Below are 21,528 nucleotides of genomic sequence, written 5' to 3'. Positions count from 1 at the left end.
ATTAAAAACAAGATACATCTGCAATAATCTAAAAAAAAAAAACAAACACGAAAGCGCTGAAATGGAATGATAAAAATTCTCGAAAAATTCGGAGTTTATTCAGTGATTATATCAATTTTCTTTCACAGGCTTGACTTAATCTAAAGTCCATTCAAAAATCAAAAAACCACCAACGTCGCATTTTCCTCCATAATTACTATCGGCAACGCTGTTTAGTGTAAAATTTAGTGAGAATTGTAATTTTGAGGTTGTGTTTATTAAATGTCTTGTTTTTCTGTGCATGTTTAAGTAAAAATAATAAGAATCAATAAATAAATGAAACGTGCTGCTAATAAAACAATATGAACGGAATTCAAACCAATTGAATTTTATTTTGAATCAAATAAATGTCATACTTTATAGTGTGAAAAAATATCTACCTAGGGTTTTTTAAATTTTACCAACCTAAAGCAACAGGTGGTGGTTTTTTGATTTTTGAAAGGACTTTATGTAAAGTTCATTCACGTTGGATTTTCCCTGTCAAATTGTTGTCATGTTGCAAACCTGCACCTCTTTTCCTAGTAATTTCCACATTATCATGTTAAAGCGATTTGACGTCTTTAATTTTGAATCTTAGTTTGACATGTGAATAAAGTCACAGATTTTTTTCATAAAATTCTATTCCTATCCTATGCCTGGTTAATTTTACCATGGCGGAAAGAAAAAAGAAGGTTTTATTAACAGCTAATTTGAAAATTGCGTTAATTAAATGTGGCCAAGAACTGAAAAATACCTATCTCGACCTAACCTCTACAGTCTACGCATGACATAGTTACTTTATTAGCCCGTATTGGCGACATACACAACTAAAATATTATTGAAGTAAATATCACACTGCCAAAAAATTAAATAATTTGACCTTGATGAGGAAAATCCAACGTGAATGAACTTTATTATCCATTCACGATTGTTTCAAATTCGGACTGTATGAAAATCTGACATTTTAGTTGGCAATATTGTGATTTGGCATAATAAATCTATTTTAGGTTATAATTGAATTACACTGAATCAATTAAGGAATTGACAACAAGACGAATATTTAATAACGAAACGTCATATGACAGGACCTGACGCCAATCTAACAAAAAAATATCGTGGCCTCCTGCGTGTTTAAACAATCGTGAACGGCATATAGATCTATGTCTATGGTCGGTCAGCAGCGGTGGTTTAAAAGTGGTTTTTTGTTCGACACTGCCAGAATTTGGGAATTTTCTCCTATGTGAACGGATTTTGATAAATGTCACAACTTGCCAAAACGAAACGTCAAGCTAATTTTAAAGGTTTTAAGCGATTTGGAGCCTTTAAGGGGCTCGTCGAACAAAAAAACGTATTCAACTCGTTCGTGTGTAAATTGGCCCACTCGTGCCAAAAAAGGCCCAATTTACACACAAACTCGTCAAATAAACTACTATTTTAAAACCGATTAACTCATTAGCGTACAGCAAATTTTGACCAAATTTCAATTATTTTTATCTCGAAAACGAAAAGACTTTTATTTGAAACATTTTTTGTGTATGAGTTCTACTCATCGTCACCTATTACTAAATTTCTTCTGGCAGGTTATATTGGGACCACCTGTATTATCTACATTGTACCGTGTGATCAGCAATTATTTAGATTTAGATCAAAGGCGTTGAGATGTTGGCCATATGGACCGCCTTGCAGGGATGGAAGTATTTCTGGTTGCATACACACTTTTCAATTTAAATTTAGAAATGTTTGCCGAAACTCGGTCAAACAGGCAACAGGGCTGTGCTGTATGTCCATTCTTCGTTATTAAAAACACCATTACGAAAGTAAAATTAATCTTTTCTGTTCTGAAGTAAAAACAATTTTGCGTTAAAATTTTATTCATAGTGACAGTTGAGCTAGCAAAGATACGAAAAATTTGACACTGTCATAGTCATAGCCGCCCCTTATCTAAGAATTGTTGATCGCACCGTAGTATTTTGATCGAACATATTTAATGATATTCATTATTAACAAAATATTTAGCGCTCTGCTGGCATATTCTGGTTTATTATCGGTGTAAATTGTAAAACACTTTTGTCGACAGTAAAATGTAATTAAACCATAATAATTTAAATTTGATTGTTTGTTTGGTTGCCTACCCTGATCGAACACCCTGACCTCTGAAGTGCGCAATCTCGCATTGGATAAATTCAATAAAAAAAACATGTCTAAAATGGCCGGCAAAATGTTTTTATTTACATTCACCATAAACAGTTTAAAATAGACCGGTAATAGATTACATTTGTTCACGACGTAACTAGCATCTATTTTTAACGTTGGCTTTATTAAATTTTTCAGTGATAAAATGGTGTGTCGAATAAAGGACGAGTTCATCAGTGGTCCAATGTGATATCCTCAAAACCGGGACTTCGATGAAAATGAGTCCTTTTTTAACCAAAAGTATTCTGCTATTATCACTCATTGTTGTCGGTGCCAATGACAGTCTTTGTCCCAACAAATGCGTATGCCGAAGGATGAACCAGCGCGACGAAATCAAGCTACGCTGCGGGGAAGCTGACAAAAAGATCAACCATTTGGAAGAAATTGATTTGCTTAATATTGCCAACGAAATAGTGCAATTGTGAGTTGTCTTACTGTGATAACAATCATTTTTATGTCGCTTTTCCAGCAACCTGTCTAACAACTTCCTGACGACTTTTTTCCCAAAAGTACAACTTATCGCTCTTCAGAAATTGTAACACAAATCAATTACCACAATTTTATCAAGCTAACGTGAAATTTGCAGGGACCTAAGTAGAAATAGACTAACAGTATTGCAAAACAACCAGTTTTCAGAATTGCCAAATCTTCGTAGGCTAGACATATCCAGTAATAGTATAAAAAATATTGAGTTGTTGGCGTTTGCCAAACTGAGTAATTTGGAACGACTGAAGCTGAACCAGAACCAAATCAGTACAGTTGGATTAGGGACCTTTGACCCCTTAGTCAGCTTGAAACAATTGTAAGACCTAACTGTCACCATAACTAGTGTTTAATTTAAGTATTGTAGAGACATATCAAGTAATCCGCTTACGTGCGACTGCAGTTTGTTGTGGTTGTTGGATTGGAGTCAGAAAGAGTCGGTCAAGTTGGTTTCCAATCCTACTTGCAACACTCCCTCACCTTTCAAAGGTCTCCTGCTTAGAAAATTGAAAATTGGGGTTGACATAAACTGCAAGTCTCCAGCCCTCAACAAAGGATTCCCCATAATCGAGATGAAACCGAACGCAAATCAAGTTGTTTTCGAAGGAGACACTTTAAACCTTCAATGTACTGCCCCTAGCATATCTGACACATATGACTCGCCTATGAGTTCAAAGATCGAATGGACCTGGTTGGATTCAGATCCTAAACTCTATTTTTCTGATATTACTATAGAGAGTCACTTTTTACAAAGCAACGGACTCGTGGCGAGCACCTTGAGGATATCCAAGCTCAAAAGAAACCACACTGGAATATGGAATTGTCTGCTGATCTCGATGCAAGGGAATCACTCTAAAGGGATCACAATTGTTGTAATCTCAGACGACACCGAATACTGTCCCATCACTGTCAGCTCAAATAATAAAGGGACGTACACCTGGCCCAGAACAGTTGTTAATTACACAGCGACAATTCCATGCGAATCTCTCAATTTAAGCTACGACGTTTCCCTCCAGAAAGCGTCGTATTTTTGCTCGGAAGATGGCCAATGGGAGAACTTGAACACATCGATGTGTTCCTACACGTCAGACACTACCAAAATCCTCGAGCAGTTTTCCAAAGTTAATTCGAGTCTCGTCGAAAGTGCCAAACATTTTAGGAATTATACGTCCACATCAGAACATTTTAAAGATGTGATGGATCTTGTTTTTGCTGTTGCGACCATGGAGAATTATTTGAAATATCTTACCGTGAATCAGATCGGCGGAGTGCTTATGGATGTTACTAACAATCTCCTAGAGTTGCCAAAAGCTTATCTTCGGGAGGCGAGCTATCGTCATCAGAGCTGCATGAAGTTGATTAATATAACGGAACAACTAGCTGGAACCAGTTCCACGTCTTTGCTGCATAAGGTAACAAATTCGATTTTTATAGTGAAAATAAAAAAATGTGTCAAAAATATACAGGCTGTTATTGAAATGCATGGACAAATTTTAACCATGAGCTACTGTAAAACTGAAAAAAATATTAAAAAAATTGTGTCAAAAAATAAAATGACATTTACTTTTTGAGCTATAATTTTTTTAATGTGCTTTTAGTCTTCTACGTTGTCCCACAACCTCGTAGGTAAAATTTCGGCACATTTTAAAATACACCCTGTATATCATATTTTATAAAATGTACGCCAATGCGAAGTAACCCCTAGGACATATGCTTTAATACAAGGAAACCGTGTTGGTGTACGTTTTGTAAAATACGATAAACAGGGTGTATTTTTAAAATGTGCGAAAATTTTACCTACGAGGTTGTGGAACAACGTAGAAGACTAATAAAAGCGATTAAAAAAAATTGTAGCTCAAAAATAATTGTCATTTTATTTTTTGACGTAGAATTAAATATTTTTCCGAGTTTCACATGAAACCCGTAGCTCGTGGTTAAAATTTGTCGGCGCTTTTCAATAACATCCTGTATTAACAATTTGAAGAACATAATGTTGAGATCACTTTCACTAATGTTTTTTGACTGATGACAAACATTAATTTAAATCGAATATGCTCTAAGAGTGATCTGTCAAATTGACTACAGCGCCAACGTCTGAATAATGAACTAACCGGTAAAATAAATTTATCCCGAAGAATCACTTAACACATTTACTGAATTAAGATCAGTATCGACATTGGTTGGTTTTCAAAGACCAATTATTATTATTTTTCAATGGTACTTACTAGTAATAATATTGGAGAATTTTTAGAACGTTTGGGTGTATTGTTTTGGTTTAAAAAGAAAAGTACCGTGAAGCAGATTCAGTTTCACCACGACCTGCTGTATTACCGGCCTGTTCCAAAGTGTAGTTTGAGTGATCCCCGCGCAGAGCGCTAGTAAATAGGCGCTTTTTGGGGATATTGTTCATCGTAAGTTTTTGTCACCGAGAATTTTTGTTGTTCAAATGACATTTTGAATTTGATGTGAAAAAATTCCTTGTTTTTGCTGCCTTTAAATTAAATTCCTGAATTTTTTCCTTATTGTTCGTTATTTTTGTGTTTAGTGTTGTTATTGTTCTGTTATATTGCGTATTGATTATTATTTTTAGTGAAGCGCCCGTTTTGTGACACCGTCGTTGGCGGAAATTGGCTCTTTCTCGGAAACATTTTCATAATGCATTTTTAATGAAATGAACAGGCCGGTTAATAATTTAGCAAATCGTGAGTTTAATTACTAGTGAAATGAAATGAAAAGATTTGTATTATTGATTTTTTTTTTATAAACAATTGTCAAAATGTCATGTTGGTATGAGCCAAGCAGTGATTTTCATGATAATACGATTGGTCACACTGATTTTTAATGTCATTGAGCCTGCGCCCTGTCGAGCGAGAGTTTATTTCAAAATTTAAAAAAATGTCTCCTCATTCCGCATTAAATGTGTTTTGAAAATGAATTCACGGAAGAAAGGTACGAGAAGTGAAGTGAACATAACCTCAACTATGATTTGGGGGTGAAATTGCCACCAAGCAGTCTCAAGTCACAAACGAGTCCCATTTGAGTGCATGAACATTTATTGCATTACAAAAGTATTCCCAATCAATTTCAATCCAAGCCACCCATCGTCACATCGAAATTATTCTTTTCTTCCAGTCCAACATCGCAACAGAGATTTTTCCAGTACAACGAAACGGATTCTCGAGTTTAAAGTGTACTTGGTACGTGGACGCGGAGAAGAGCACAGATCGTTTATTTTATTGCGTGACAAACAGTCAAAGCGAGACAACGGAACTGCCCGGAAAAATAACAGAAGCTTCAATAACGATACCAGAAACGTTGTTTCAACAATTGGAAGATCAAGATCATCACCTGCCAGATCAAGTTTACAGCATACTGGTTGCAATGTATTCCAGCAACAAACTGTTTCCCATAGACGAAGCACGTGCGGGCAAGGAAGATGTCACCACCGCCGTCGTGGGAGCAAAATTAGGTGAGAGACAGAAATTCATCACGGTCGATCAAAAAATCTAAATCGAATTGTTGCAGTTAACATAACCGTGACAAATTTGACCGATCCCGTTTTCATTTTGCTGAAAACTCCGCACCTGGACGCTTTGGAAAACACCTTGTCCGTGCCTGTATGGTGGGACCCCCACTTGAACAACGGAAGCGGGACTTGGTCGTCGGAAGGTTGCCACTTCAGCCACGAGGACGCCGACCACACGGTGTTCTTCTGTCACAATTTTGGGTACTACGGCCTGCTGCAGGACGTGACGAATCTTCAGAACAACTTTCCAGGGGCCAGGTTTAAATTGTCGCATCCGGCGATTTACGTAGGTAGCTTTATTTTGTTCGCGTCGCTGCTAGTGGTGGTGGTGACCTATTTGATCTGCTATCCGTCGATCCAAATGCCGAAGAAGGCCAAGCACAGTTTGATCAACACGTGGATCGCTATTTGCTTCCTGTGCTTTTTGTACGTGTTCGGCATTTACCAAACCGAAGATGTCAGGATTTGTCAGATCGTCGGGATGCTCCTCCACTACTTCACTCTGTCCTCGTTGCTGTGGATGTGCGTCGGGGTCAACTGCATGTACAAGAGGTTGAGCAAGAACGACGTGATGGAATTGCAAGACGACGAATTGCCATCAGACCAACCAATAAAGAAGCCGATCCTCGGTTTGTATTTTGTGGGGTGGGGCGTTGCCATAATAGTGTGCGGGATCTCGGCCGCCATCAACATCAAAGAGTACGCCTCGCAAGATTACTGCTTCCTCCGAGTGGGCCCACCTCTCAGCGCCCTCTACATTCCGTTCGCCATCCTAGTCATCTTCTTGGGGATTTTCTTCTTGTTGATACGGTGCGCCATCTACGGCCTGGACGCGAACGGACACCTGAGCGAGGGCACCCAAGCCACGGAGAACGTCGATCTGGACCTGTTGGAACCGAATTTCCCCAATCCCGATTCGAGGAGCGTGCTGAGCGCCTCGTCCAAGACCGCTTCCAGCGAAGTCGAAGATCCGGAACACGCACCGTCCGCCCAACTCAAAGCTCACATGATCTTCCTCTGCATCTACACGTTGACGTGGGCGAGTTGCGCCTTCGCCACGGTGGAACCCTACCGCTTCGTCTCTTTCGAGACGGACATGTTCAGCATCGCCTACGCGGTTCTCTCGACCGTCTTGAGCGCCTTCACGATTTTCTTTTATTGCGTGGCTCGGAGCGACGTCAGAGGGCAGTGGATTTTGTTCGGACGGTGCCTCCGGAGAAAGCAGATCTGCTTTCGCAGCCGGAACGTCTCAGATACCGCACAGAACGTGCCTCACATTCAAATACAACCTCTGCCGATGCCTCCTGTTGGTAATTCGGCGGTGGGGGACTTGCAGATCACGTCCAGATCGAGCAGCAGGTCTTCCAGCAGGACCAAGTCGAATTCGCACAACAGTAATATCTTGAAGGGGGCTGTGGATTTGAACGGGCCTTCGTACAGTGAGGCGCACGGAGGGGCGAAGATCAACAACGTCAATTTGATTGTGCTGCACAGGCAACAGTACAGGACTAGCGTGATACCGAACATCATTGAGAATCCGACGAGTGCTGCCGAAGTTTTTTACAATCCGCATCAGAGTATCGTGGCGAGGAAGTTCTTCAAGAGACAGAAGCGCCACATGATGAAGCGGAACAATCTGGTACCTCGCCAGCGCGACAGCGACAGTGCCTCGGTCCTGTCCGATTTTAAAAAAGCCAAAGACAATTCCAGCATGGATCAGAGCATTTTCGGTACGAATTCCAAAGTGAACAACACCAACATACACGTGGAGCACGTCCACAAGAAGCAGCAGAAGAATCCTAACATATTTTCGGACAGCGCGGACGACTACGATTGCGCCAACGTCCCGGTGCAGAACATCGTGTTGAACGCGGAGCGTTTGCGCAGGAGGGAGATGTCGAAGAACAAGTCGCGGAAGAAATGCAACACCATCCACCACGTCCAGTCGGTGGAGAACAACATGAGGTCGGTGTCGCAACAGTGCACTCTCGAGTACAGTTCGGAGAATATTTCGGATTCGATATTGGATAAAACTAGTCCGGACAAAGGTCAAGATGTAGATGAAATAGTGAAACTAGAATATAACCCTGTAGATATACTAACCGACCGCGAACCCACCTGCGACGAGGCGAAGCAAGGAGAGATGGGAAGTCTTCTCCCGGAGCCGAACCCGTCCGAGATCAGTCTGAGCGTGGTGGGTTCGCAAACCAGCGAGATGAATGAAACAGTTCCTAGGATATTCGTGAACCCGTCGCATGATCTCCACTTGCGGAAAGGAGTACAAAGTAGAGCTAGTAGCGTGTCCGTGAGCGATCTCGACGAGTTGTACCAACAGATAAGGAGGGGTCCAAGAGATGGCGCGGCTCGGCCGCGTTCTTTTGTAAATAATTTCAGTCTGACGCGGAACAGTCCGTGCTTCTCCGATTCCGACATCAATTCGTACGTCACCGACAACGTCTACAAGCAACAAACCTATCTCAGTAACAGTCATTTAAGCGACAACGTCGAGACGACGGTCTAATCGGAGATTATTATTTATTTTGCCATTTTTTGAGATTATCGTGTGTACCTATCAAGTATACTTTAAGTTTGAGCATCCGTCGCTTTATTGCGCTGCGACCAGTGTACGTAGTCACTGTTGTTATTATTATTGTGATCGACGGAATAATAATAATTAATTACAGTTGAAGTATTCGTTCGGTTCGTTTCGGACGAGGGGTCGAAACGTTTGCCCAAATGTTGTTCGCATTGCCGTTGTTCGGAATCGGACAACTGTTGCCAAAAATACGTAAATTATGCGTTGTTCTTGATTTAAGTATTTTTGATTTTGGTACGTTTCTTTTTCGTAGTACTTTCATTACAAAATACGTAAGTCTGATCTTGCCATCGAATACCTAGTTTAAAGATTTTGTTGTTCATAGCGACATACGTGCATATTTCTGTTGTATTTTATTTTTCCTTTTCATATTCAGTTTAGAAAGTATTAAGAAATACAGGGTGTTAGTAAACGGTTGGGAATAAATTTCAGGGTGAACTCCTTACCAAAAATGTGGCTTAAAACCTAAATAAAGTTTTTCGTTAAAATGAGTACTTTTCTCAAAAAAAGAAAAAAAAATAATAAACGTATTCTGGCATATCCGTATTTTTTTGAAATACATACTATGACTTAATAATGGTTTAAAGAAAAATTTTAAACGTGGAAAGTTGAATTTTTTAACGTATGTCAAAATTCAGAACTAATGCGATTTTAGGCAGACAAATGAACTAATTAGAGAAATTCTCCAACAGTGGACTACATTTTATTTTTTGAGAAAACTACTCATTTTAATTTAGGTTTTAAGCCACATTTTTCATAAGGAGTTCACCCTGAAATTTATTCCCAACCATTTACTAACATGCTGTATAGTATAATTCAGAATAAGTGGCATCGCGGTAGGCGTGGACTATGAAAAGTGAGCTTTATGTTACATATGTCAAAAAATATAGGTACCTACTAAACATATTATGGAACCGTCATTACTTTACTATTCATTGTTTACTGGAAATAAAAATATCCTGAGCGCAATGTGTCTTAAAAAAACAGTTTTTTTACACTTTTCGTAAATGAAACAAAGAAACAAGAAAATAAACACAAAACGATTCCAACGATCATGTCAAAAACAAATTAACAGCGAAGGATACCAACAGCGTCGAAACTAGGGTATTATTAGCTGCCAACGTAAATTTGAATTTCCAACGCCTACCGCGATGCCACTTCTATGTCTTTCATTTTGTCAAACAAATTTTCTTCCAAAATGTAATTTAATTCCAGTCTTTATTGAAAACATGATTTTTGGAAGGTCATTTATTGCACCGGGTGTCTGAAAATTACTCCACTCTTTTTTATGGATGTAAATATTTAATTGAAAAAAGAGGTGAGCCAGTTTTTATTTTCAGTTGCTTAAAACCATAGAAAAATAATAGAAGCTGTCAGTTTTTTGCATTACATTTTTTTGGACCAAGTTTGCTGAAAATACACTCAGGAAAAATGTTAAGACTTTGTCTGAACTTTTTTAAACAGCCAAAATACTGATTTGCAACCAACAATTTCGTGTAGTAATTTATTTTTATTAGTTTGGTGTCGCTGCGGGTTGTTCGTTTTGACATGACAATATTTTTGATCTTCGATTTGAATTTACTTAACTTTACTCGAATAAAATGCTCAATGTACACAACGTATTTTGTATTTATATTTTTTTATGAGTTACGTTTAATTTATACGATATGTATTTAGCTAGGTGAAGATAATATTTTATTGTAAGATATATTTTTTGTATGCGATTTATAAATATTATACATCGAAATGTGCATTATTAGTACAATTAAGACTTAATTTATTATTTATTTGTTTCAAAATTGAACGCATTGTAGCTTATAGGTAGTTATCAACACGCTAGACGTCTGCACTATTATTAAAATATGGATATTCATTTTAGAATAGAACTGATTTATGTCTGCGAAGCGTTTAAGGTTCGCGTACTAATTATCGTGTGTAAAAATTTAACGAACCAGCGTCGGATAATTTGTACTGTAACCTTAACTATTATATATCTATGTTTAGTGTCTTGTGATTGTACAAGGCGTACCTGTGATATATTTATAATGATCGAAAAAAAAAAGAGATATACAAACCGAAATTTAGTTCAGTGTAAACAAACACAAATTAAATCAGTTTTACTTCTAGACAAAATACATGTTGCAGTAAGCTTATCGAGCTTTTGTAATGTATTTGCCGGGTCGAGTAATTTCCCTACGCATGCATTGAAATTATGTCATTTGATGTTGACGCGAAGGCAGTCTGTTCTAAGTATTAAATTGAAAAGAGTACAATTGTGTACAATATTTTAAAGACTGTTAGGTATTAAAAATAATATACAAAATGCTGAAAGTAAATACTGATTGTTAATAATTATGAATTCATCGTGGAAATCATTATTGTATTCAACAACAACTTATGAAGTAAGCATACATTTATTGCGCAGATTTTGTTTTATTTATCCCCGACCCGTACCCAAAGTGGCTGATAAAATCCTACACGAAAATTCCATCTGATGATGCGGAAAACGAAAAAAATCAAAGAAGCCGGTGTTATTTATTAGCATCACTGTTGTGGAAACCGAAAACGCAATGAAAATTTCAAGCTCAGTTCTATTTTTGGAGCAAGAAAATAATGAAAATGCTCTCTTTAAAAGATTTCTGGAAGTTATACAAATTGTGATTTTACATTCCATATGAATTTTATACAGGGTGGAACAAAAGTATCAAATATTGGCTGTAACTTTTTAAATTGACATTTTATGAAAAAATGTTTAATATAAAAGTTGATTGGTGTATTATCCTGCATCATCTGGTCTTTCTGGTTTGTTTCTATCTTCTTTTATTTTGCTGCTATGGCAACCAACTTTGTTTTTTTAAATAGCACCCATACATTTTTTGTGTGATTTTCAAACAAGCGTATCTTTCTGTATTCATAAATACAGTTTTGCCATTATGGGGAAAAAGAATAAAATTTAAAAAAAAAAAAAACAAAGGTGATAAAATTAACTTGCTAAGTAATAAAATGCAATATCAAGAATGCCATGGAAATTTGACAATTTTTGTTGAACGTCATGCATGATAATAAACCAAACAATTTTTATATTAAACATTTTTTCATAATTTTTCAAATTAAATATAAAAATTGTTTGGTTTATTACCATGCATGACCATGACCATGGCATTCTTGATATTGCATTTTATTACTTAGTAAGTTAATTTTATCACCTTTGTTTTTTTTTTTTTTTAATTTTATACTTTTCCCCATAATGGCAAAACTGTATTTATGAATACAGAAAAATACGCTTGTTTGAAAATCACACAAAAAATGTATGGGTGCTATTTAAAAAACCAAAGTTGGTTGCCATAGCAGCGAAACAAAAGAAGATAGGAACAAACTAGAAAGACCAGATGATGCAGAATAATACACCAATCAACTTTTATATTGAAACATTTTTTCATAAATTGTCAAATTAAAAAGTTACAGCCAATATTTGATACTTTTGTTCCACCCTGTATAAATAGGGGCTAGAAGTTACCACTGTCATATTTCTCCATGTAAAAGAAATAGCACCGCCTATTAAAGACAAAAACAACCTACATGGATGATGCCACATTTATCCACCAATCAGTGCGCTCGAGTCGTCTAAAAGTTTGAGTGTGCGTCAAGTGTCGACAAATCATCATCCAAATACATTTTTACATCTTTTATTTAAATCGCAACTTTAATGTCTGTTGTACGTATCTAATTACGTGAATGGCGATTTTGCTAATGTTTCCGTAATTAAAATGAAAAGTATAAAAAACGTCTCTGTTACACTGCAACAACTTGCCCCTTTTTTATAGTTATTTATGTATTAAGGGCGTAAAGAGGTTTTTGTGGCGTAAGACGTTATTTTGAGCTTTAGTAGCCGAGTTAAATAGTAGTTTATTTGACGAGTTTCACTCGCGTTTTAAAATGGCCCACGCGTGCCAAAAAAGGCCCAATTTACACACGAACGAGTTGAATACAACGTTTTTTTGTTCGATGAGCCCCTTAAAGGCTCCAAATCGCTTAAAACCTTTAAAATTAGCTTGACGTTTCGTTTTGACAAGTTGTGACATTTATCAAAATCCGTTCACATAGGAGAAAATTCTCAAATTCTGACAGTGTCGAACAAAAAAATATGTTGTAGGCCTGTCCACATATCTGATGATTTATTATTATTCTAACATGCAGTTGAGAGGAAATTGAATATTTAGTACAGAATCTATCAAGATCTTTCTTTAAGGCACCACTGAAATATTCAAAGAGGAAGCGTCAACTTCGAAAGTCCGCTTTGTTAACTGACACTCCCGATAAAACACTCTATACATAGCCTGTTCGTTAGAAACTTTCTGATTTCCCAAAATCGTATTAATACGAAAATTGGTAGCCGACTACAGTCGACCGCTCCAAGTTCAAGTAAAATATTTTCAAAATGGCGACACTTCCGGAAATCGACGCCATCTTTGTTTTTTTAGATAGAAAAGCCACATTTTGATCTTATATTTGGATTCTACATTAAATTTTGAGTTTATAACGTCCTTCTGTTAACACTTATCTGTCATCGTTTTTGACCTGTCATTTTTTTCGCAAAAAAGCAGGGTTGCAGGGCTTCATTAAAAAAATTGTAACTCCTGAACCATTGGAAATAAATAATTGATTTTCTTTTACTGATTTGTCCGATTTTTGCGCTATTAGCAACATTTTATTTATGTTTCATACGCCTACTGCAATTATTCAAAATTGATAATCAAAAAATGTCGAAAAGTTCGTTTTTTTAAATGGCAACTACCATTTCTCATACTAGATATAAATGTAAAATTTAATTTTGAGGCCACCCTTATATACATATATTATGTATGCCTATTTCCAGCCGTTTTAGGGTAATTTCAATTTTTTGAATAAAATGTTCTTTTTTTTATAAAGCAATTTTTTTTCAAAGATAGAATTGCAATAAATAGTAGATAACAAAATCATAAAAAATAAGCAAATTAACAAAAAAATATTTTAATGTAAATGTCTTTATGTCTTATTTATTTATTTTCAATGAAAATATTTTTTGTTTTAATTTGCTTATTTTTTATTATTTTGTTATCTACTGTCTATTGCTTGTGATTTTTGAATACAAATTGAAATAAAACAATTGTTTTGTAAAAAAAAAATGAATATTTTATTCAAAAAATAGAGAAATTAAGCCAAAACGGCTAGAAATAGGCATACATAATGTTAATAAAAGTGGCCTTAAAATTAAATTCTACATTTACATCTATTGTCAGAAATGGTAGTTGCCATTTTAAAAAATGAAGTTATCGACATTTTTTGTTACCAATTTTGAAAAATTGCGGTAGGCGCTTGAAACATAAAAAATATTCACTAATGGCGCAACAGATCGGCTAAGCCTTTAGCAATTCAATTTAAAAAAAATCAATTTTTTATTTCCAATGGTTCAGGAGTTATAAATTTTTTAATGAAGCCTTACAACCCCGCTTTTTTGCGAAAAAGATGACCCAGGTCAAAAACTTTGACAGATAAGTGTTAATAGAAGGACGTTCTAAACTCAAAATATAACCTACAATCGAATATGAAGTCAAAATGGGGCCTTTCTATTTAAAAAAACAAAGATGGCGTCGATTTCCGGTATTTCCGACAGTGTCGCCATTTTGAATATATATCACTTGAACTTGGAGCTACCAATTTTCATATTAATACGATTTTGGGAATTGGGAAATCAGAAAGTTTCTAACGAACGGGCTACGTGAATCAGCCTGTATAGCAGGAAAAAAATCAAAAAGAGTTCAAAGTCTGCTGGTTCAGCTCGTGATAAATATGATAGGAATATTTGTATTGCCAACTCAAGCAATTGGCCGAAGGTCTTAGGTTTGACAAACGCAAACGTTTGAGCAAGATGTGGTGACAAAGAATAATTCATAGCGGTTCATAAAGAATTCTAAATAAATACAAAAGAGAGAGAACAAAAGACTCAAAACAAGCGAAACATAATTCGTCTCCTCCAAAATACGTGCAAATAATTCCAGAAAGGTCATCGTGTCAGTCCTCCAGAATTCCAGAGGGATAGAGGTGTTGGATTCTCTCGTAGGCTGTGACCTTGGAAATATCTGCGCAAAGGCGAATTAATAAACCAGTGAAAAATCTGTAAATGAAAACTGAGAACGTCGACTACTTTATATGCAAATAGACGAGAGAGAGACGACACTAACGAAACGAATGACGATGTTTTCTGGTCGGTTTGTAGCACCTGCTTGAGTCCGATGATATTAGATATGACTCATAGGTCATAGCCCATGAAAAAATCCAGCACCTCTACTAACGTTGGACCTTGGACCATCAATGTGAAGTATTATGCCATTTTGCTAGGATAGCTTGACAGAAAAATTCGCAAACAGAAACCAGAAATATCGAAGAAGATATTGCTTCACCGTAACCATACACTTCATCAACTTCTCCACACTCACCATATATGCCGGACTATTATCTCTCTTCTTAAATTCAACAAGAATAATTTCATGGTAGAAAACATTTTTTCAACAAATGAGAAAACTATTACAGCTATTGAGAATTATGTATTTTGACGACGAAACGGAAGATCTCGAGAGAACACAGTTACGAAGTCACCTTTTGGAATTGGTCCATTATAAAAAAGATTGATTGAGGATAAAATTTATTTGTTCGAAAAACATTTAAAAAATCGATATTAGTATTTATAGGTACAAAAACTGTTTTCAAAAGTATCATTTTAAACTTTATTGGTATCAATACTGTTGATAGTTCTTACAATAATATCGGCCGATTCCTTTAACTGATCTTTTGTAATTACGAGTGGTGGAGCAAATCTGATAATATTGTCATGGGTGTGCTTAGCTATCAAACCATTTTCCTTCAGTTTCAAACACACGTCCCAAGCTTCTGTGTAATCTGAAAAAAAAAACAATGAGGTATAAGGCTTATTTTTTCCCTTCCCTCACTAGTGAGTAAATGATTTACTTTCGTCACTCGTGTCGTAAAAGAAGAAATTCTTTAAATTGAGTGACGGAAATGTCATTTTCAAACCTGACTTTAGAAAAATTATTCCTCCAACTGATTTACAAAAACATGAAAGATTTCGGTTGTCAAAACTTTTTTTAAATTTCAAACAATTTATGTGGTTAGTACTTTAATTAAAAAAAATATCTGAAAACGCAATATTTTAACACTTGACCTGAACACGTTTTTGGCTCATGCTTATACCTTTATCGTGAAAATATTTATATTTCATTTAGCAAGATAAGTTTTTATAATTATTGAAATAAAACCAGATCTTACTGCTACCTAATCTGCAGATCGCCCCCCAAAACAGTAACCTTTTTCTTTATCTGCTTTGATGTCTTTGAACACATATCTGTTCTAATTATAACTGGATTTATTCCTTCAGGTCAATATTAATGTATAAGTGATAAAATAACCTTACATTCTTCATGTATTCTCAATTTTGTAGAACTATAGTTGGCCCGGCAACTAACTGGAGTAATAAAATGGCGTGATCTTCACGTGATTTTTGGGAGATGGTTTCCTATTGGTTAAAGGGCGCGCGTTAAGAACATCTCGTGATCACTCCAATGGTTCGCCGCGGCGAGTATAGAGAGCTTCTATCAGTATGAAAGTATTTACGATATTACCACTGGTTAGGAATGATACATTTTATTTTCATCTCGTTCATTAATGTCGTTGTAGTTTTGTGAACAAGCTTGTTATTGTGATAAACTGTGTTGTTTGTTTGTCTTTTTATACTTACTCTTATTAATTACTATGGCATTCAGCAACCCTCGCCCTCTCACTTCGATCACAATATCTTTGCTGAGTTTCTTCCTCAACTCAGTTCTAAATATGTCTCCTAACTCCGCCGCCTGATTCGCTAGATTTTCTTCCTCCAACACTTCAAGAGCTGCAATTGCAACCTTGGAACCTAGAGGATTGCCCCCAAAAGTCGACCCATGTGTACCTTAAACCTTTGAATCAGTGTTACTCTTAATAATTTTAAAATGCTCACCTGGTTCAATCACCAACATGATGGGGTCATTCGCCAGACACGCAGATACGGGGTAAACCCCTCCGCCTAGAGCTTTTCCTAGCACCAAGATGTCCGGTTTGACTTCTTCGTAATCTACAGCCAGTCTTTTTCCAGTTCTCCCTAAACCCGTTTGTATTTCGTCAGCTGACCATAACACGTTGTACTTGGTGCAAAGTGTCCTGACTCCTTTGAGATATCCTTCGGATGGGACAACGACACCTGCTTCTCCTTGAATTGGTTCCACCATGAAACCACAAACTAAAGGATCTTGAAGGACTTTCTACAATTACAAGTTAGGTTGTGTTGAGTGGTACTCTGCATTTACCTCACTTCTAGTGCGTTGAGATCATTGTATGGAACACAACTGAAGCCTGGCATAAAAGGGCCGTATCCTTCGAAAGACTGAGGGTCTGTAGAAGCAGAAACTGCTGCCAAAGAACGTCCCCAGAAGTTGTCCACTGCAAATATCATTTTTGCTTGATTCTGTGGAATCTTCTTCACGCGGTACCCCCATTTCCTTGATAGTTTGCAAGCTGTGTCGTCTGCTTCTACACCTGTATTCATAGGCATCACTTTATCATAACCAAAAAGCTTCGTTACAAAGCTAGCATATTCGCCAAAAACGTCTGAATAGAAAGCTCGTGAAGTGTGATGAAGTATTTGGGCTTGTTTTTGCAAAGCTTCGACGATTTTTGGATGGCAATGTCCGAAATTGTTTGCCGAGTAACCGCTCAGGTAGTCATAATATCGATTTCCTTCCACGTCCCATACGAAAACACCTAAGGGAAAACAGTACTTTGGTCGTGTTTGTTGTGTTTGCAATCGTGAAGATAAGATGGGAACAACAAGATTTTATCGGGGAATTGCACTTTGACTTCGTTTGTTTACCTTGACCTTTACATAAAGCTACAGGTAGAGGATGGTAATTGTGAGCTCCATATTTCTTTTCTCTGTCGAAAACTTCTTTGCTACTGATGCACCTGACCCCAAGATCTTTCTTTAGTGTTGCGTCTCCTATTTTCTTTCTCAGAAGGGATGCTGGACGGATTTTGGACAACATTTTTTCTGGAAAAAATGTGATTGTCTAAAACTCTAAAATAACAAAAGTTAAGAAGCTTGATAATTTTTAACTGTGACAACAACCACCAAGCATATATCACATAAAAAGCATATTATTCAAAACATTTTGTCAGTACAGGACTCTTAAAATTGCAGAGCACAAATGCGTTGAAGACCCCCAGTAAGAAATGTTTACGTACCAACGTTCCAACCCTCATAAAAGTATTAGTACGTTAGAGATGCTGCATAAGTCGTCCCAAATACCGTTTTCTACTACTATAACAGTGTAACAACTACGAGGAAAAGGACACTAATAGAAACACTATTTCTGTTTGGTTTTGACAAAACTTCACAAGTTAATAGAAAACAAAACAACAAAAAGTATTTACAAAATCGAACGATTTGTCTTCTATTAATTAAATCTTCAAGATTTTCTCCCGAGAAAACATGTAGAAAATACCTGTAGTTATTTTCGTTCTTGTTCTTATTACTCTCCTCTCTCCGCCCAAGTCATAGAGTTTACAACAGATTAAAAAAAAATAAAACCTTGAAACTAAAAATAATACTTTTGAAAGTTACTGGAGCTAGGTGTTGATTAGATAACGTCATCTACTCAGCAAATTTTATTAATTAAACAAATGATGAGGACTACTGTCACTGTCACCTGTCATATGAACCATCTGTTGTTGTAGAAATTAGAAAAACAATTTCGATTTTTATTAAGTTAAAACAGTTTAAAACGGATTAATTTTCACGTAGATCCAACGTGTGTGTTCATCCAATCAGAGCGCTTGCCTTCATCCAATCAAAAATGTTTATCGCGATAAAAACGTCTTACTATTCTGTCATCTGTCAGTGATTAAAATTGCATGCTACTCCTGTCAAATTCTCAAATTGTTTTTAATGACTAAGTATTATAAATAAATAATTAACGTTAAAATTTGTATTCTTGAACTAATCTTGCCAAAAATATCACGACCTAATTTTTTTATCTGATAAATTTACTAATTTTCACTTAAACATTTTTGCTTTAGACAATTTGACTCGTTGATATTTGGGCATTTTTATTCGAGCTAAAGCTCTCGGGCCTAACCAGAATAAAAATGCCCAAATTCAACTTGTAAAATTGTCAAAGCAAAAAGTTTTCGTGAAATTCAAAAATTTATCCTACAAAAAAAATTTGGTCTTGTTATTTTAACTTCGAATAATTTTCACATATTTTTTTTTGTTTTTTTTTGGCATGAGTGGGCCAGTTTAAAACGCGACTGAAACGAGGTTTTAAAGGCTCACGAATTCTTGTGTAAATTGGGCTTTTTTTGGCGCTCGTTTCACTTTAAACTGGCTCACTCATGCCAAAAAAAGCCCAATTTACACAAGAACGAGTTGAATACATTTTTTTGTTCGACTTAAAATCTTTAAAATTGGCTTAACGTTTCGTTTTGACAAGTTGTGACATTTATCAAAGTCCGTTCACACAGGAGAAAATTTTCAAAATCTGACAGTGTTGAACAAAAATTTTTTTTCCAATAACATTTGTTGTAATCTGTAATTTTTTTGTTGGAATACATCTAAAATGTAATATTTCAGAGCAGTAAACATGGTGTGACGTTCTTGTGATATTTATCACTAAATAAGTTTCCTTACTTGATAAACAAGTCAATATTTAATCATTTCAATTTTAAATCATCTTTAATTTTAAATAAAATTTTTAGCTGAACTTTTGACTGGCCACAATTACCATTAATCTGTAAAATTTGCTTTAACAGAGTAGAAGATTGTTCTAATAATAAGTGCTTACTTAGTTCTGAATTATTTGATTATTTTGTAAAATTGCAGCGTAATAGAAAAATGTCTCATTTTACCTGTAACTGAGTATGTCCTACTTAAGTCACTACACTATTACAGTCCAGTTATCACTATCCGTTAATTATACGTTGCAGACGTAAACAAGACAAACTTGTAAACAAGAAGAGTGTTTTTTAAGACTAGGTTGGTACACTGGGAAATGCTACTACGACGACCTTCGTAACACTAAGCGGACAACATTTTTCTGAATGCGAACTTGTCTACTTTCTGCTTGTAAATATACATATTGTGACGTTACTTAAGTTGTTCTTGAACATTTAATTTCCGTATTGAGAAACCTCACAAGATGATGACGCCGACAAGTTTTTTTCGACAGGACTTTACAATCAAAAACACATATACTAAACTGCATACTTAATGAAAAATGTTACTTATCACAATCTTGTGTTGTTACCTATGCTGACCTTGTTACGGCATTGTTTTTGTATGTATGTAAATGAACCTGCCCGCGGGTTTACTATCATTAATGTGTTATGCTAGAAAAAAAGTTATTAGTCTAAAAATAGACGATTTAAAAATAATTATACTGGGCTGGTAATGTCAAAATTATTTATTTTTTAAATTCCTCTGTAAGAAACATTTTCGAGAGTGTTGTATACGGTTTATTTTAGTTTTAAACTGCGTCACTTTTTTAGAAGAAAAACAAAAAACGAAAGGAAAGTAAAGATTAAGACTAAAGGAGTTTCTTAAATTTTAAAAGCAGAAAATAGAGAAGTCGGGGGATTAAAGTCAAAAGGAATGTCAGAAAAAAGGTTAAGAACTTTTAAATCTTTAATACATTAATGTAAAGAAAGATACCTTTGGGAAATGTGAAAACGTTAACTGAAAAACTTAGCTAAAACTATTTTCATACATACTTTAATTTGTATTGTGAGATATTTGAATAAATTTTTCTAAATGTTATAATTCCGCTTTGAAGAACACTGAACTACTGATGTTTAAATTTTACTGACTGGGTAAATATGGATATACCGTACCTACTTATCAGTAGTTATCAATAACTCATGTTATCGGATACTCTGTTGTCTTGTTCTTATTATAGACATTTTAGATAAACAAATAAAAACATGCACTCTTGGAGCTATCTGTTAAATAACAATAAAAAATTGTCCATAATCCTTTAATGTATATTCTTTTCTTATATTATTTTTTTGCTGTTGTATAGCTTGTGGCGACTTCTATCCACTCCATAGAGGGGATAAAAACATGGCGCATCCCTTAATTCGCACCGAACTCGTGGCCAAGCGCTTAGCGCGCCACTTTGCAGGTCGCTGGCGCTGGTTCAAATCCCGGAGCCGCCTGAACTGGTGTGGGTTTTTTCACATTTTGATATGAGATCTCATATCACAGATAAGGGGCGAATGCGCTGGGTCCAGTATTCTCCACTCAGTATCTACCCCCTGCCTTTCGCACGCACCCATCCCGAATCTTCCCGTCACCGTAGCTGAAAAGGCTGTGGAGAGTCTCAGCAGCCCGCAACATGGTAGTAGAGTACCTGCATTATCGAATCTCAGCAGCAGACTCCACCAGACAAAATCGCCAACACATGAGCCACGCGCTCGCCAACAAAATCAGCCCGAGCCACGTGCTCGCCAACACATTCGGCACGAGCCACGCACTCGCCAACTTGCACCGCATGGATCAACGTTTTCATCACATTCTACCTGAAAGACGATTTTTTCATCTAGCAACATTCTGTCATTAGCACTTCGAAATTAT

General features: G+C 36.1%; 2 protein-coding genes across 6 annotated transcripts; one reads left to right on the top strand and one right to left on the bottom strand.

Annotated features, from left to right (window-relative positions):
- The first annotated feature begins 466 nt into the window (after window positions 1-466).
- On the top strand, window positions 467-11,240 carry Remo (Remoulade). 2 transcript variants are annotated; one of them, XM_069056433.1, is made up of 8 exons: window positions 467-2,279; window positions 2,350-2,632; window positions 2,681-2,746; window positions 2,798-3,013; window positions 3,062-4,106; window positions 5,827-6,163; window positions 6,220-6,506; window positions 6,693-11,240. In XM_069056433.1, exons 2-8 carry the CDS (start codon window positions 2,424-2,426, stop codon window positions 8,739-8,741), a joined length of 4,209 nt encoding a protein of 1,402 aa, XP_068912534.1. In that variant the 5' UTR covers window positions 467-2,279; window positions 2,350-2,423; the 3' UTR covers window positions 8,742-11,240. The 2 variants fall into 2 exon arrangements, with proteins under 2 accessions (XP_068912534.1, XP_068912532.1); XM_069056431.1 differs by having other exon boundaries at window positions 471-2,279; window positions 6,220-11,240.
- A 4,245-nt stretch (window positions 11,241-15,485) lies between these two features.
- Oat (Ornithine aminotransferase precursor) lies at window positions 15,486-20,808 on the bottom strand. Of its 4 annotated transcripts, XM_069055714.1 has the most exons (7): window positions 20,667-20,767; window positions 20,204-20,285; window positions 17,773-17,949; window positions 17,215-17,663; window positions 16,864-17,164; window positions 16,609-16,815; window positions 15,486-15,752 (listed from the first exon to the last, which is right to left on the bottom strand). In XM_069055714.1, the coding sequence occupies exons 2-7, from the start codon at window positions 20,271-20,273 to the stop codon at window positions 15,574-15,576; spliced, it is 1,383 nt and encodes a 460-aa protein (XP_068911815.1). In that variant the 5' UTR covers window positions 20,274-20,285; window positions 20,667-20,767; the 3' UTR covers window positions 15,486-15,573. The 4 variants fall into 4 exon arrangements, with proteins under 4 accessions (XP_068911815.1, XP_068911816.1, XP_068911819.1 ...); XM_069055715.1 differs by lacking the exon at window positions 20,204-20,285 and having other exon boundaries at window positions 20,667-20,808; XM_069055718.1 differs by lacking the exon at window positions 20,204-20,285 and having other exon boundaries at window positions 20,608-20,763.
- Between the last annotated feature and the right edge of the window lie 720 nt (window positions 20,809-21,528).

This window comes from Tenebrio molitor, chromosome 8 (genome assembly GCF_963966145.1).
Source record: "Tenebrio molitor chromosome 8, icTenMoli1.1, whole genome shotgun sequence".
NCBI classification, from domain to species: domain Eukaryota; kingdom Metazoa; phylum Arthropoda; class Insecta; order Coleoptera; family Tenebrionidae; genus Tenebrio; species Tenebrio molitor.
The sequence above is the reverse complement of the archived record's forward strand: the minus strand, read 5'-3'. Positions and strand labels throughout refer to the sequence as shown.